This window comes from Prosopis cineraria, unplaced genomic scaffold (genome assembly GCF_029017545.1).
Source record: "Prosopis cineraria cultivar Desert tree isolate PC_DT_omini unplaced genomic scaffold, ASM2901754v1 PC3, whole genome shotgun sequence".
Classification (NCBI taxonomy): Eukaryota; Viridiplantae; Streptophyta; class Magnoliopsida; order Fabales; family Fabaceae; genus Prosopis; species Prosopis cineraria.
This window is the reverse complement of record NW_026555334.1, coordinates 1,800,293-1,813,117: the sequence shown is the minus strand read 5'-3', so window position 1 is coordinate 1,813,117 and position 12,825 is coordinate 1,800,293. Positions and strand designations below refer to the sequence as shown.

At 31.5% G+C, this 12,825-nt stretch overlaps 1 protein-coding gene across 1 annotated transcript; it reads left to right on the top strand.

Annotated features, from left to right (window-relative positions):
• Positions 1-4,276: 4,276 nt before the first annotated feature.
• Positions 4,277-11,168, top strand: LOC129307129 (uncharacterized). Its single transcript, XM_054948009.1, has 4 exons — positions 4,277-4,627; positions 6,889-7,000; positions 8,997-9,287; positions 10,422-11,168. The coding sequence occupies exons 2-4, from the start codon at positions 6,893-6,895 to the stop codon at positions 11,016-11,018; spliced, it is 996 nt and encodes a 331-aa protein (XP_054803984.1). The 5' UTR covers positions 4,277-4,627; positions 6,889-6,892; the 3' UTR covers positions 11,019-11,168.
• Positions 11,169-12,825: the final 1,657 nt, after the last annotated feature.

The window sequence follows — 12,825 nt, the reverse complement described above, 5'->3', positions numbered from 1 at the left end:
ATTAAAATTTGTGATAAATCAAGATTTCCACCACAAAATACCGCATTTTAATCTTCCTTCCCAAATTCTTTGCAAAGTTTTGGACATTCAACTTTTTGGCATTATTGATGTTTGATTTTTTTTTGTTATTTGTCTTGTTGTAATAAGTCTTATATAATATGAGAATTTGTCATGGTACTTTGTAGGCTAAGCCAAACACAAATGAAGTATATTGCAGAATTATTTTGCTATGTGATTCAGATGTGAGAATTATTTTTTATCCTCTTTTTTCCTACCTTAGGTCTATCCGATTCGTTAGGTTAATGAGAAAATAATTGGAAAAAGATCTAAATCAAATTTTGCTCATTAAAGGCATTTATAAATTTTCAAGTTACTCATTCTTGTTTGAGATACCTGATAGACTAAAAAGTGCCTTTTTATGTGTTTATTCAATATCATATAATAGTTTCAGCTCGAACTACAAATAAAACCCAAAATCAAAAATGCATTCATTTGCAAAAATATTAACAACCTTTGATTTTAGCACCACATGGAGGATTTTCAATCCTACGAAAGCATGCTGTTCAGTGCTTGCCTCAATTGGTATTTCCCATCATGGTTTCTTTCAATAGAAATACGATTAACATGATTTATAGGCTCTAACTTTTTCTCATTATCGAGTGCCTCTCACTTCTTTGTTAATGTTATAGGATATGACTCAAATAACTCCAACTCAAGAGTTGGTTGCTAGGGATATCCATGGCATTGACTGGAAGTTTAAACTTGTATACAGAGGTTATTTGTCATGTTTAAACCAATATTTGTGTAAAACAAGTAAGGATAAAAACTATGAAACACAATTTCATCTCTATTTTCTTTCTTTGTATGAACAACTAGGTCAACCAAAAAGGCACCTTATAAAATTTGGGTGGAGCACTTCTCTCTCCACCATAAGGTTGAATGTGGGAGGCGCTTTTTTGTTATTTAGGTATTTAACGTTATTTGTATTTGTGCCTATGACCTCATATTATGGTTTTGTAAATTTGAATTTGGTGAATTATGTCCACTCATTCAATGAGCGTTTTAATTATGACCATTAGATTTCATCAATATTTGAAAATTATAAAGATACATTTTCTTTAAAAAGTGTAAAACAATTCTCACGATTAAAGCACTTTTCACATATATTGTTCTTTCAAAAAATTGAGATTCGGTAATGAGTATTATATGATAAAATCTCTTACAACCAACTATTATATGACAAAATCTCTTACAACTGTTCGGTTAAATTAAATGTGAGATATCCCTTGGGTAAGTACACTTAGGCCAATCACCGAATCCTAATCCCATGATTTGTTTCCCAATTTTTCTTGGTTTTTATCCTTGTAGAGGAGCAAATGGTAAGGACCTAATGTGTGGTGTTAGGCATCTGATTAGACCAACAAAGTCCTATTTAGTCATTTGAGATTTCAAACCAATGCATGCATGTCGAAGTTCTTGCAATTGCCTCACATGTTGTTATGACCGACACTATGTTTATGGTCTATTACAAACCAAGGCTAGGCTTGTGTACATTTTGGTTACAACGTCATTTAGGATTAGTCAGTTCAATATTCATTTGGACAAATATCTAGAGACAGTGAACAATGAGATTTCTATTGGCATGTAGTTCAAGATGAGATTTAAGGGCAATGACTTAGCTGTAATAAGATATCTATATGAGTCGTAATAATTGTTAGATGGTGTCATGGTTCATTAAAGATTGGTGTTTTAATGTTGTACGATTCTTTTGATCAGTTTCGTGGGTACTATAGTTGGTGTTGAAGATTTCTCTCCAGAGTGACCGAACTTTAAATGGAGGTCATTGAAGGTCTAACATTATTATTCTAAATTACATACCTAATGTTTCTTCTATGACTTGCATTATCTTAATTTTAATTAAACTTCCACAATTCCAAGGCCAGAAAGGGTTTCACCATGGGAGTTAGAGCCTTTTGTTACTTCTGGTTCCGTAAAACAACTCTCATCCAATAATAGTAAAGAACAAAAGGTTCAAGTTTGTTAATATTCCATCTTCTAGTAAGAGAGACTTCAACCCATATTAGCTCTTTTGATTTGATAAATCTATTTGTCAACTTAGCATTAACATGATAATGGATTTAATTGTGTGTAGAAACTACTCCCAACTCAATTTCTTCTCCACTATCGAAAACTAAAAGCAACTCAAGAATGCCAGTGGATGGAATATCGCCAGCTTCTCCATTACTGCGTGTCTCTTCAAGCTTTTTTTGAGCCAAGAAACAACAAAGCTAGTGCATTAGAAGAAGCTTCTAGCTCTAATTATTCTCCTGTTTCAAATAGCCTTAATAATGGCCAATATGATAAAGCTGAATATGAGGAGAAGAGTGAAAAATCCAAAAATGTTTGGATATTTGGTGTCAATTTTGTGAGATATTGAGTGTGTAATATTTCCATGTAGTACTGTGAGGTTCTTAGAAGATTTTTTGTCTTTGCTTTTGTAAATTCTTGTTGGGTTGTTAATGTGATGTTGAGGTTATGCATATTTTGAAGCTCTGATTGTTCTTGAAAAAAAATTTAGTTATGTACTTATGATTTCCAAGCAACCAACCAGATGGAAAATCAATCGACCAAAGCCCCCCCCCCCAAAAAAACAAAGGACAATGAACAGTGTTGGTGATTGGTTTGGTTTACAAAACTAACATCAATGTCATAACCAATATTTATTCAATGCGAAATATATTGTAAGTTAATTATTTATTACCTTATTTCTTAAAACTTTTAGAATACTCCCTCTCAACTATAATATAAGTAGTTTCCTAAAAACTTTACTACTTAGTTTAAAATATAGAGCATTGGGTATGTATTATATATTTTTTCAAATTATACCCTTACTTTATTAAGTATTTAATGATAATGTTTTGAATATATCAAATGTTATATTTATTACTCTCAAGTGCACAATTGAAAAGTTATGAAAATTTTTAAAAGATCAAAATTTTAACTAATTTTTAAAAACATAAATTAGTTAATAGGTATCTATATTGTGGTTTGGATGAAGTATAACTTAAGCTACCAATTTTAATAAATGTCTATAAAATTTTAGAAATTTGGTTCTTTTATGGTAATTAAGTGGAGTAATGAAAAATAAATAATTTTTTGGAAAAATAAAAAATAATATTTTTTTGGTTAACTCAAGTCCCAAGCAATCTTATTATCAATAGCCATGAGATTAATCTTTTAAAAAAAATTTAAACTTATTCAAGATTTGAGCTTGTATTGGATAAGAGGCTTCAAGAAAATTCAAGTTTATATGAACAGCGTTGAAGCAATCAACCTAATAATCACCAAAGAGAGTGACCTACTCTTCTCTTCCGAGACATGAAGCTAGATCTTTTTGCTAAAAGAATTGGATTATTTTTTTAAATTTTATACATAGGGAGTCTAATATTCTTGGCCATTGCTCTCTTGCTAGACTATCTAAAGTTTATCTAATATCTTTTGTTTCTTTTATCAAAAGCCATCCTTTATTCCTACGATGGGATTTGATGATGGAAATATAGGTTAGTCTTGTTAGATTTTGTTTGTCTGTTTGTTTTTCCACTAGTTTGCTTCTAGTTTTTTCCTCAATAAATAAATTAACAATAATTTAATTCAGTTGAACTTTAAAACTTTTAAGGCCCAAATATTTGGTTTTATAAATATTTTTATTGTATTTTGAGTCCATTTTTTTAACTTTTTTTTCAATGAAAATATCACTTTTTTTTAAATGTATTTTGTAAAAATTTATAATATTTTTTAAAATTTTGAAAATGATCAAAATTTAAAAAAAATATAAATTTCTGATTATTTTGAGAGGTTATTTTAAATAGTTTCTAAGAATAATTGGATACCTACATTCAAAGATACCATATAAAGTTTAAATAATTAAATGATAAATTATTTTTTATGAATCTATCATAAAATCTAAATAATAATGACAACAACTTTTCATTATTATAAGCAAACGTAAAATAATTTTAACTTTTTATAAAATGTCTACTAGATAAATATCTTTTCATGAAATCTGTGGCACTAAATCTCCTATTTTTAGTCTTAATAATTATCGGGCCCTTTGTAATGTGAGCATTTTGCTAAATAAATTGAAGCATTATTTTTACAGTTTTGTGGCAAACAGCATGTGGACTCTCTTATACTGTGGGTTCGTGTTTGTTACGAAGGAAGCTCATTTATATGGTTATCTTTTACCTCTACTAATTAAAAAGGAAATGCATGAGAAGTTTGCAAGCTGATTTCAGCAGTCAAGGCTCCCGCCGGGTCAAGCTCTCGCTCTCTCTGATTCTCAACTATTCTTCTCCTCCTCCTCCTCTTTTTTTTTTTTTGGCCATCTGATTCCCTACTCTTCTGAACTCTCGTTCTCCCCTCTTCCATCATTTCTCTTCGAACACCCACAATTTCCGAACCCAAACTAAACTTGGATACAACAATGAGAACTTGGCGGCTGCGGTGGGTGACTCAGAGTTGACGGAAAAGAGGGAATCTTTGAGTTGAACGACTTGGAAGATCAAGCAACATCGCCTTCGGCTGAGACTTGACGGACGTGACAGAAGCGACCGAGGAGATACTTCGGGTACGGGCGATAGTTCTTTGTTAAATTAGACAGAGGTCGGGAATAGATGGACTGTTGTTGTTTTAATGATTCTCTCAAGATTGATTTCTAAGGCAACCAAGTTAGTTCTCAGTGTTGAATTATTTCCTGGATCATCCTGTAAAATGGGAGTTAGTCAATTGTGAGCATTGGGTGTTGTTTTCTTGACCACATGTTAATGCGTGCTTCATATTGTTGGGAAAAAGACTTCGTTTTTATGGGAACCATTATGAAATATTGTACTCACTTCGAGTGCTCTCCCACAATTTCTTGAGTGGATAATTGGGAGTTTATGGGCCTTCTATGCATTCCTCAATCTGATAGCTTGCTAAAGTTTGGGAAAGATTTTGAATAACTTGCTGGCTGACATTTTGATTAGGTTATCTTTAGTTACCGTATCTGATTTTACTTGTGATTGAAGTCATCAAGGAATTGTCTTAATTCAGTTGTTATTGGACGTTGTGCTAATTAATTTCTTTATGTGGAACTTGCATTTAATTTTCCCTTTTTTAATATGATGACTCCACCTTGCTAGTGGATGAAATTAAATAAATCTTGGAATATTTACATATATGATGAGCTATGCATAGCTTTTGGTTGAAATTGTTTGTAAGTTTGATTAGAGGCTCTTTGTGTTTATTGTAAAATTATTGCAAGGTCTATCTTTCAGGGGAGATTCTGCCAAATATTATATAGAACATGTGGAGCTCACTATTTGATTATTGGATGTTTTGTAGGCATTTCTTTTGCACTTGGAAGTGTATTGGGATGAGATTTTTTTTTTTTTGTCATTGACCAAATTCAGTGACTGGGAAATAGGAATTTTATTGTTTCATATGGGACATGTCTGGTAGTTCTAACCTTGCTAGTATTGAACTATTCGCGAAATTGCTCATTTGATTACCTGTCCATTGTTTTTGGTGTTCGTTTGTGTAATTGTGTCAAGTAGCACCTGAAACTGATATCTCTTTTTGATTGTGGATGGGTAATGGTCTTCCAGATGAAATTGGTTAGTTATCCATCTACTATTACAGAGCTCTTTGGCACTCATGAGGGACTTAAAATGTGGAACCATAATTTTAGCAACATTGAGCTTTGTACAGATTTGGCAGAGGCTTTGGTAATGATCATGAGGTTGAGAGATGATTAGGCTATTATGTAGGCTCAATCACCCACCCTCCTATAATAGTTTGTCAGTCACTCACTCAAACTTCATTCAGCCACTGTCACTCAACCACCACCTTCATGTCTAAGCCCCAGCAACCTGAGTCCAATCTCAATATCTACTAGGATTTCTGTTGCAAATGCCATCACGGCAGCCAAAATTTTATTTTGATACTGACATGAGAAAAAAGCACGTTTTTGTTTGTTGAGTGGAGCTTTTTTTCTGGGTTCATAAAATTATATGGAATGTCTGTTCCTTTGATCAAATCTGTAATTTCTTTGTCTTTATTCAGAAATCATTCGTCAAATGGAGAGATGTAAACAAGTGAAGCTCAACGTTTTAGTTCATGAACAGTCAGGCTTTGTGATTCATGATTCTTTTTCCTTGCATGAATTTATTACGCAAGAGAACAATTATCAGGAAAAAAAGGATTTTTACTCACTTGTGTCTCACTTGGAATGTTAAATATTTGATCCAATGAAATGTGGAACCAGCTTCAAGGTGAGGGTTGACAAAACTGTTTCTAAAGAGATTACCTTAAATGCCTTGTCCTTTTTCATTTTCACGCTCCATCAAGGGCCTTGGGGTTCAGGTATTATATTCCATGAAAGCTGTAATCTTTCAGTCGTGCCTCCTTATTAAACTTTTTTCCCCTCTATTGGTCTTATCTTGTAGGTTGCCCCTTAACAACTCCGCTACACTTACTAGATAGGGACCATGAAAAAATATGCTAGAATTTGGGATAATTGCTTAATGCCAATTATAATAGCCAAAAAATGGATAGAAAGTGAATTAAGTTTGACGCTTGGGAAATAAAACACTTGCTAAGAGCTGGATTTTACATTTTATCATCTGAACTGCATGGTAAGGTTATTAATTTGTTTTCTCAGTTAAAATGATAATCTTTTTATGTTATTGTGAATCAGTTTCTCCATTCCTTTTTCAACCCCTCCAATACATAAAAAAAGGTCAAAAGAAATTCTTTGGGGAATTACATAAATAAGGAATATTTGAGGTTATTTTTGAAGAAAACCTGTGAAGATTTCTGTCTCTAATTGTATATAAATCTCCATTTCAGATCCATGGCCCGCTGGAATGGAATTTTGAGGATTCCATTATATCCCAACCCCAGGGCTTTCTATAGAGTTGGTGCATCTATCTGTCTTTCGCCTGAATCCAAAACATTGAGGGTATGTTCCTTGATCTTGAAAACCTTTAAAAGCATACAGCACTTCGTTCTTCAAAACTTGTTCTCGTTTCTATTATTCTTGAATCTTCTATGCTTTAACAGTAGGTCTCGAGCTATGTTTATTGCAAAAATAGTAATTGTAACCGTGAACTTTATCTCTATTGTGTGACTTCTTTATGTTCTTTGGTATCTTAATATTTTCTTTGTGACTGACTTGAAGGAAAGCTATCATAGTTCAATCGTGCTTTTTTCCTGTTTTACTTCTACCAAAAAAAAAAAAAAAAGCAACTCATTTACCATCTGTTTCTCATTGTTTGGTGGTCTATCAATAATGAATTTTCTTTTCCCTTTATGATTTTTCTTTTTCCTTTCTAAAATGTCTTATGCCGTAAACATGATTGAATTTGAACTGAGGAGTTTCTTGGTAGTTTTCCTTCGATTTGGAAAGTGAATGAAAATACTGTACTTTGATGTGGGTGCACTTTCAGTCAATTTCAAAAGTTTTTTATTTGCAAGTAATAAAGCTTACATTCTTCTTTAATGTTGATTTACCTATATGGGATACAAGATATGATATGGTACACGTTCTGTACTTATGCATGCGTGCTATTCATACTGCTTTACACCAATTCATATCTCTTCAAAGTTTGAGATTAAAATATGACCCTCTAGTGTTTTTAAAGTGAGACAGGAAAAAAAAAAGGGATCTCATGTATGTTTATAGTAATGTGATGCTTCTGAATTTTCCTTTTTGCCAAATGATGTTTTTATTGATCATAAGAATGAGTTGATTTATTGATTATGCACATAAAGGAGCTACTTGTCTTCAAGCTAACACTATTTTTCCATATTTACCTCTATGTAATAGGGTATTTTACTTTAAAATAAATATAAGGTGATTATTCAATAGGGATACTTTTAAAAAAAAAGGCAGTGATTACACATTGAAATACTAAAATACTTTATATTTTTGAACATCTAATCCCTCAAAAAATACCTTATATTTTTTAACAGAGGGAGTACATAACTAATTATATATTTGTGTGTGTGTACTGCCCCTTACCTATATATCATAAAATCTAAAAAATTGTCATATCCTAAGTATCATATTTTATCATGTAAGATATGCGGAGCTAATAGAAATAGAAAGAGAAAAAAAGGACTAATGGTGTGTTTGGATTTGGATCAAATCCCTCATTTGGATACACAAAAATTTATGAAATTTGGATTTGAATCAAATCCAAACCCTTTTCTTATTATATTTCCTTTGTAATTTCAAATTCTTTCTATGCTCTAGTTATTTGAAATTCCTGTTATTTCAAATGTCCCATCTCTTTAGTTTTCATTGTTGATGTCTTTATGATTCTCATATCTTTTCTTATATCTCATTCTCATCTCTTATGGATTGAAAAATAGAAGTAAACTTATCATTTTCAATTTTTTGTTTTCGCTTTGAATCTCAATTAATCTCTCTTCTTCATTTGAAATTTTTTAAATTACCCAAGCGAATAATTTTAAATACATGACTTTTAAATGTGAGATTTGAAATGCAAGATTTTAAATTTAAAATTTAAATTCAAACCCACCAATCCAAACGCTGCTTAAAAATAGAATATCATTCAATAGACACAGAATACATTTCTGGTAACCTGAATTTATAGAGATATTAGTAAATCCCCTAACTACCCTTTTACTCCTAATTTCCATGTATCAGTAGTTGTGTTGGCATTACATAGGTTGCAATATGTTCTTGTTTTCAGGCATAATGCTCTCATCTATTTGGGCTGTCTTCTTTTATAAACAGGGCCCAATGGGGTGCTGGTCTTAGCAGTATTACATAGCTTGCAATTTTTTTCTTGTTCATATAGCCGTATTGGTATTACATAGGTCACAATATTTTCTTGTTTTCAGGCATAAGTCTCTTCTACCACGGGAAAGATTATTGCTCATTTCCATTAGCTAGCATTGCTTACCTGAAGATCTTCTATTTGGTGTAGGTACCATCAGCAAATGCAGTCTTTTTCTGTGGTGATCGAGTTGAAGGGACTGGTAATCCAGTGATTGAGAAACTATCAGATGTGCAGAAAATTTCTGAAGTGCTGGTGTCAAAATTTGGTCATTCCATTAATGCTTGGGTTATTGAGGCTTCTGTTTTTAATGGGCCTTTTGCTGTCTACGATGAGTTCATACCTTCTGTGAATCAATATGGAGAGCCAAAGTTATACAGTCCAGTTGGATTCCCAGCATCAACATCAACTGTCTCACTCTTATCAAATGCCCTTGAAGAAGTATGCCATGATCTTCTCCCTCCTCACTATAAGTTATGCCCTCTTTATCTTTGGACTACTTTTGCTGTATTTATGCTGGTAATTTTAAATGTTAATGATGCTGCACAAGCTCCACCATTTCTGTTCATTTTAGATTATTCTGTAGTTTCATTCCAGGATTTGTTTATTATCTGTTTGTTAATTACCCTAAAGATTTAGGGCTTGTTTGATTTCTATTTTCAAAAACTATTTTTGTTTTTAAAAACAAAAGGATGAAAATTTGTCTAGATAAGTGTTTTAGATTTAAATATTTTCAAAACTATTACAAAAAAATAGAAACGTCTTGGAGCTGTTGTCGTTTTCTTTTTACTTTTGTTTTTAAAGCACGCGATATTTGACTTTTATACATTATATTCAACTATGGCCAACTTCTATCATAGGGCATCACATTAACCATTGGCAACATCCACTATTGGCCAGTTTTTTAACTTTAGAATTGTTTTCAAATTAGCTTAATCAAACGGATTTTCATTTTGTTTTGTTTTGAAAGACAATTTTTGAAAATTAGTTTACGAAATAGTTTTCAAAAACAAAAAGTGAGAATAAAACCAAACAGGCCCTTACATCCTTGTACTTTCTTTTGTTTTTGGTCAAGGACTATTTTTTTTTTTTTTATCTCTGACCTCTTTTTCATTATTCATGGTTCACCGTACGATGGAAATTTTATATGAATGAGAAGCACATGCTAGTGTAATCCAGATCTAAGCTGGTTGCGTTTTGTTTGTGTTAATGGTCTCTTTATAAGCACTTGATTCTATGATGCATAAAGACATATTTTGTTTTTGTTAATTTCTTTGGAATAGTAGTGAAAGCAGTTCAGTTTATATTCCATTCATACTTGTTTGCAATATGCAAGAACCGCTTGAATTGAATGCTTCCATATTCTAAGGCATGATTTGGATATGATGTGGGAGAAATACTCCTTTTAACTTCTGTGTAATATCGATTATATTATTGTAATCATTAACCAATAATCTTTTTGTATTTTTAGAAAGTCTGGGACAAGGGAGTCATTTTTATTGTCTGGATTAATTTTGCCATTTCATTACTTGTTTTCTGCATGCTGGAAGACCTTCAAGTCTCACTATGATACAGGTAAAAAAGGCGGTATTCAGGCGCCAGATAGATTCACACACACACTCGCAGTGTGAAGCTTCATCCTGTGTTGTTTATCCCAGGACAATAATCCTTGGATTCAGTAAAGGTGGGACTGTAGTTAATCAGTTAGTCACAGAGCTTGGCTCATCCGATGTTGGAGCCACTGAAAAATCACCCCATGTGCTAGGACAGCCAATTGACAGAAAGTTTTGTGCATCTGATGAGTCTTATATAGTACCAAAAACAAAGGAAACCTTTCTGAATAGCATAGCTGAGATTCATTATGTTGATGTCGGTTTGAACTCCACTGGTGCATACTTAACCAACAGTGATGTGATTGAGGGAGTCTCCAAAAGGCTCATGCAAGGTGCTCTTGGAGTTCGATTTTTGCTTCACGGAACTCCCCGACAATGGTCTGACAAGCGCCGCGCTTGGATACGTCAGGAAAAGGACACGTTACTCCATCTCCTTGAGTCTGAAGCTCACAAGAGTAGGGGCAAATTACAAGTATGTGAGAAGTATTATTTTGCTGATAGGCCTGCAGATTTGCAAATGCACTTTGAAATAATTGAAAGATTGGATATAAATTCATAGGTTAACGCGATCCTGATTTACTTGTAGCCATGTTTCTAAGTTGCAACTTGCAACTGTACTGTAGAACTTCGGTGGAATGTTACAAAATTGTCAAGTTAATGTGAATTTTATCTTGCCTGGTCTTGGTTAGAAGCTGATTTTATTTTCAAACACTTGGTCATATCTTCTGTAAAGATGTGTAGAGGCTGCTCAACCTTGATGTGGATCATACAAATTTTTTAGATTTCATCTCAATGATAAGTACGGTGTAGTGTACTCATCCTTGAGATGATGAAACAAGGGATCCAAATTCTCTCAACTTTGCTTCGAAGGTAAGTTTAAACGTCATTGTAGTTTGTGTTTATAATTAAGTTTATGTTATATTTAGATATTTTTATCTCAAAAAAGATTTTGATAGAATAAAACATGTTTAGATGAAAGAACTTTCTGATGCGTAATCATAAAAAGTGGCATGAGTTTTATCATATAACATGGCATCTAGTTAAGCGTTATAATATATATGCATACAGACAGACACACACGCACGCATATATATTAAAAATTAAAAACTTAAAAGTATATTATTAAGATTAAGTTGCATATAATATATAATTTGAAAATATCGCATTATTAACTGTTCTTCTACTCTGTCAAAAAAAACAAAAAAAAAAAAAAACGGTTCTTCTATATATGTTTTATAATTTGATCTTTGATTGAATTATGGACGCATCCATCTTTCTGAAATTAAGGATGAATATTTGTCATGAATTCGTGGTTATTAAAATTTTAGCATCACTTAAAGATCTTTTCCTATAACCATTTTGGCTCAACTTTTTCTTGAAAAATTATAACTGATCGTCCTTATATTTTTAACGGTTTAGTGTTAGTTCTTGTACTTCTTTCATTGCTCAAAATCTCTTAAATTTTATCTACTTGTAACATTAATTTTTATATTTTTAAATATAATTTTAAGGACTTAATAATGATTAACATTATAAATTTAGTTACTTCTTGTGTTAATTTGTTAAAATTTTGCATGAGTAAAAGATAAAAAATAAGTAAGACACATTAATTTTTATATTTTTAAATATAATTTTAAGGACTTAATAATGATTAACATTATAAATTTAGTTACTTCTTGTGTTAATTTGTTAAAATTTTGCGTGAGTAAAAGATAAAAAATAAGCAAGACATTAAATCAAATTCTTTAAATACGCAATGGATGGAGTTTTAGAATGGAAAAGACACAAATTAGAGTTGACAAACATAATATTAATAGCTATTTTGTTTATATAATATCTAACTCAATGCAGGAGGACCTTGGTATGATAGTATAATTCCTTTGACACACTCCTATTATTTACATAAAAGTTCTCAAAGATTTAATGATTTGATATACTTGAGTTATGGCAAGCGTATATTTCTTTGGGAGAATTTCAGCAGAAGATTAGGAATGTGAAATAATAATAAATATAGTCCATTAAAATTTGAAATTTTAGTTTAGTTTTAAAATGAAATTGATTTAAATTATGAAAGGGCTGAAATAGGCTCTGTTTAAACATTAAAAAATAAAGGTCAAATTTAAATGTAATGTTGGAAAATTAACAATTAAAATTAAAAAATTAACAATCAAAATTGTTTTATAAGTTATTTATTCAATCAGTTTATCTGAATTTATGAAACAACATCAATTATTAATATCACAACTTTACTTGGTAATTTTTCATTATCACTTGTAAATTATTTATTTGACTTGTTAATTCTTGAGAAAATGAGAAGAATTGTCCAATCAGTTTATTCAAATTTATGAAGTAACTTAGTTATTAAT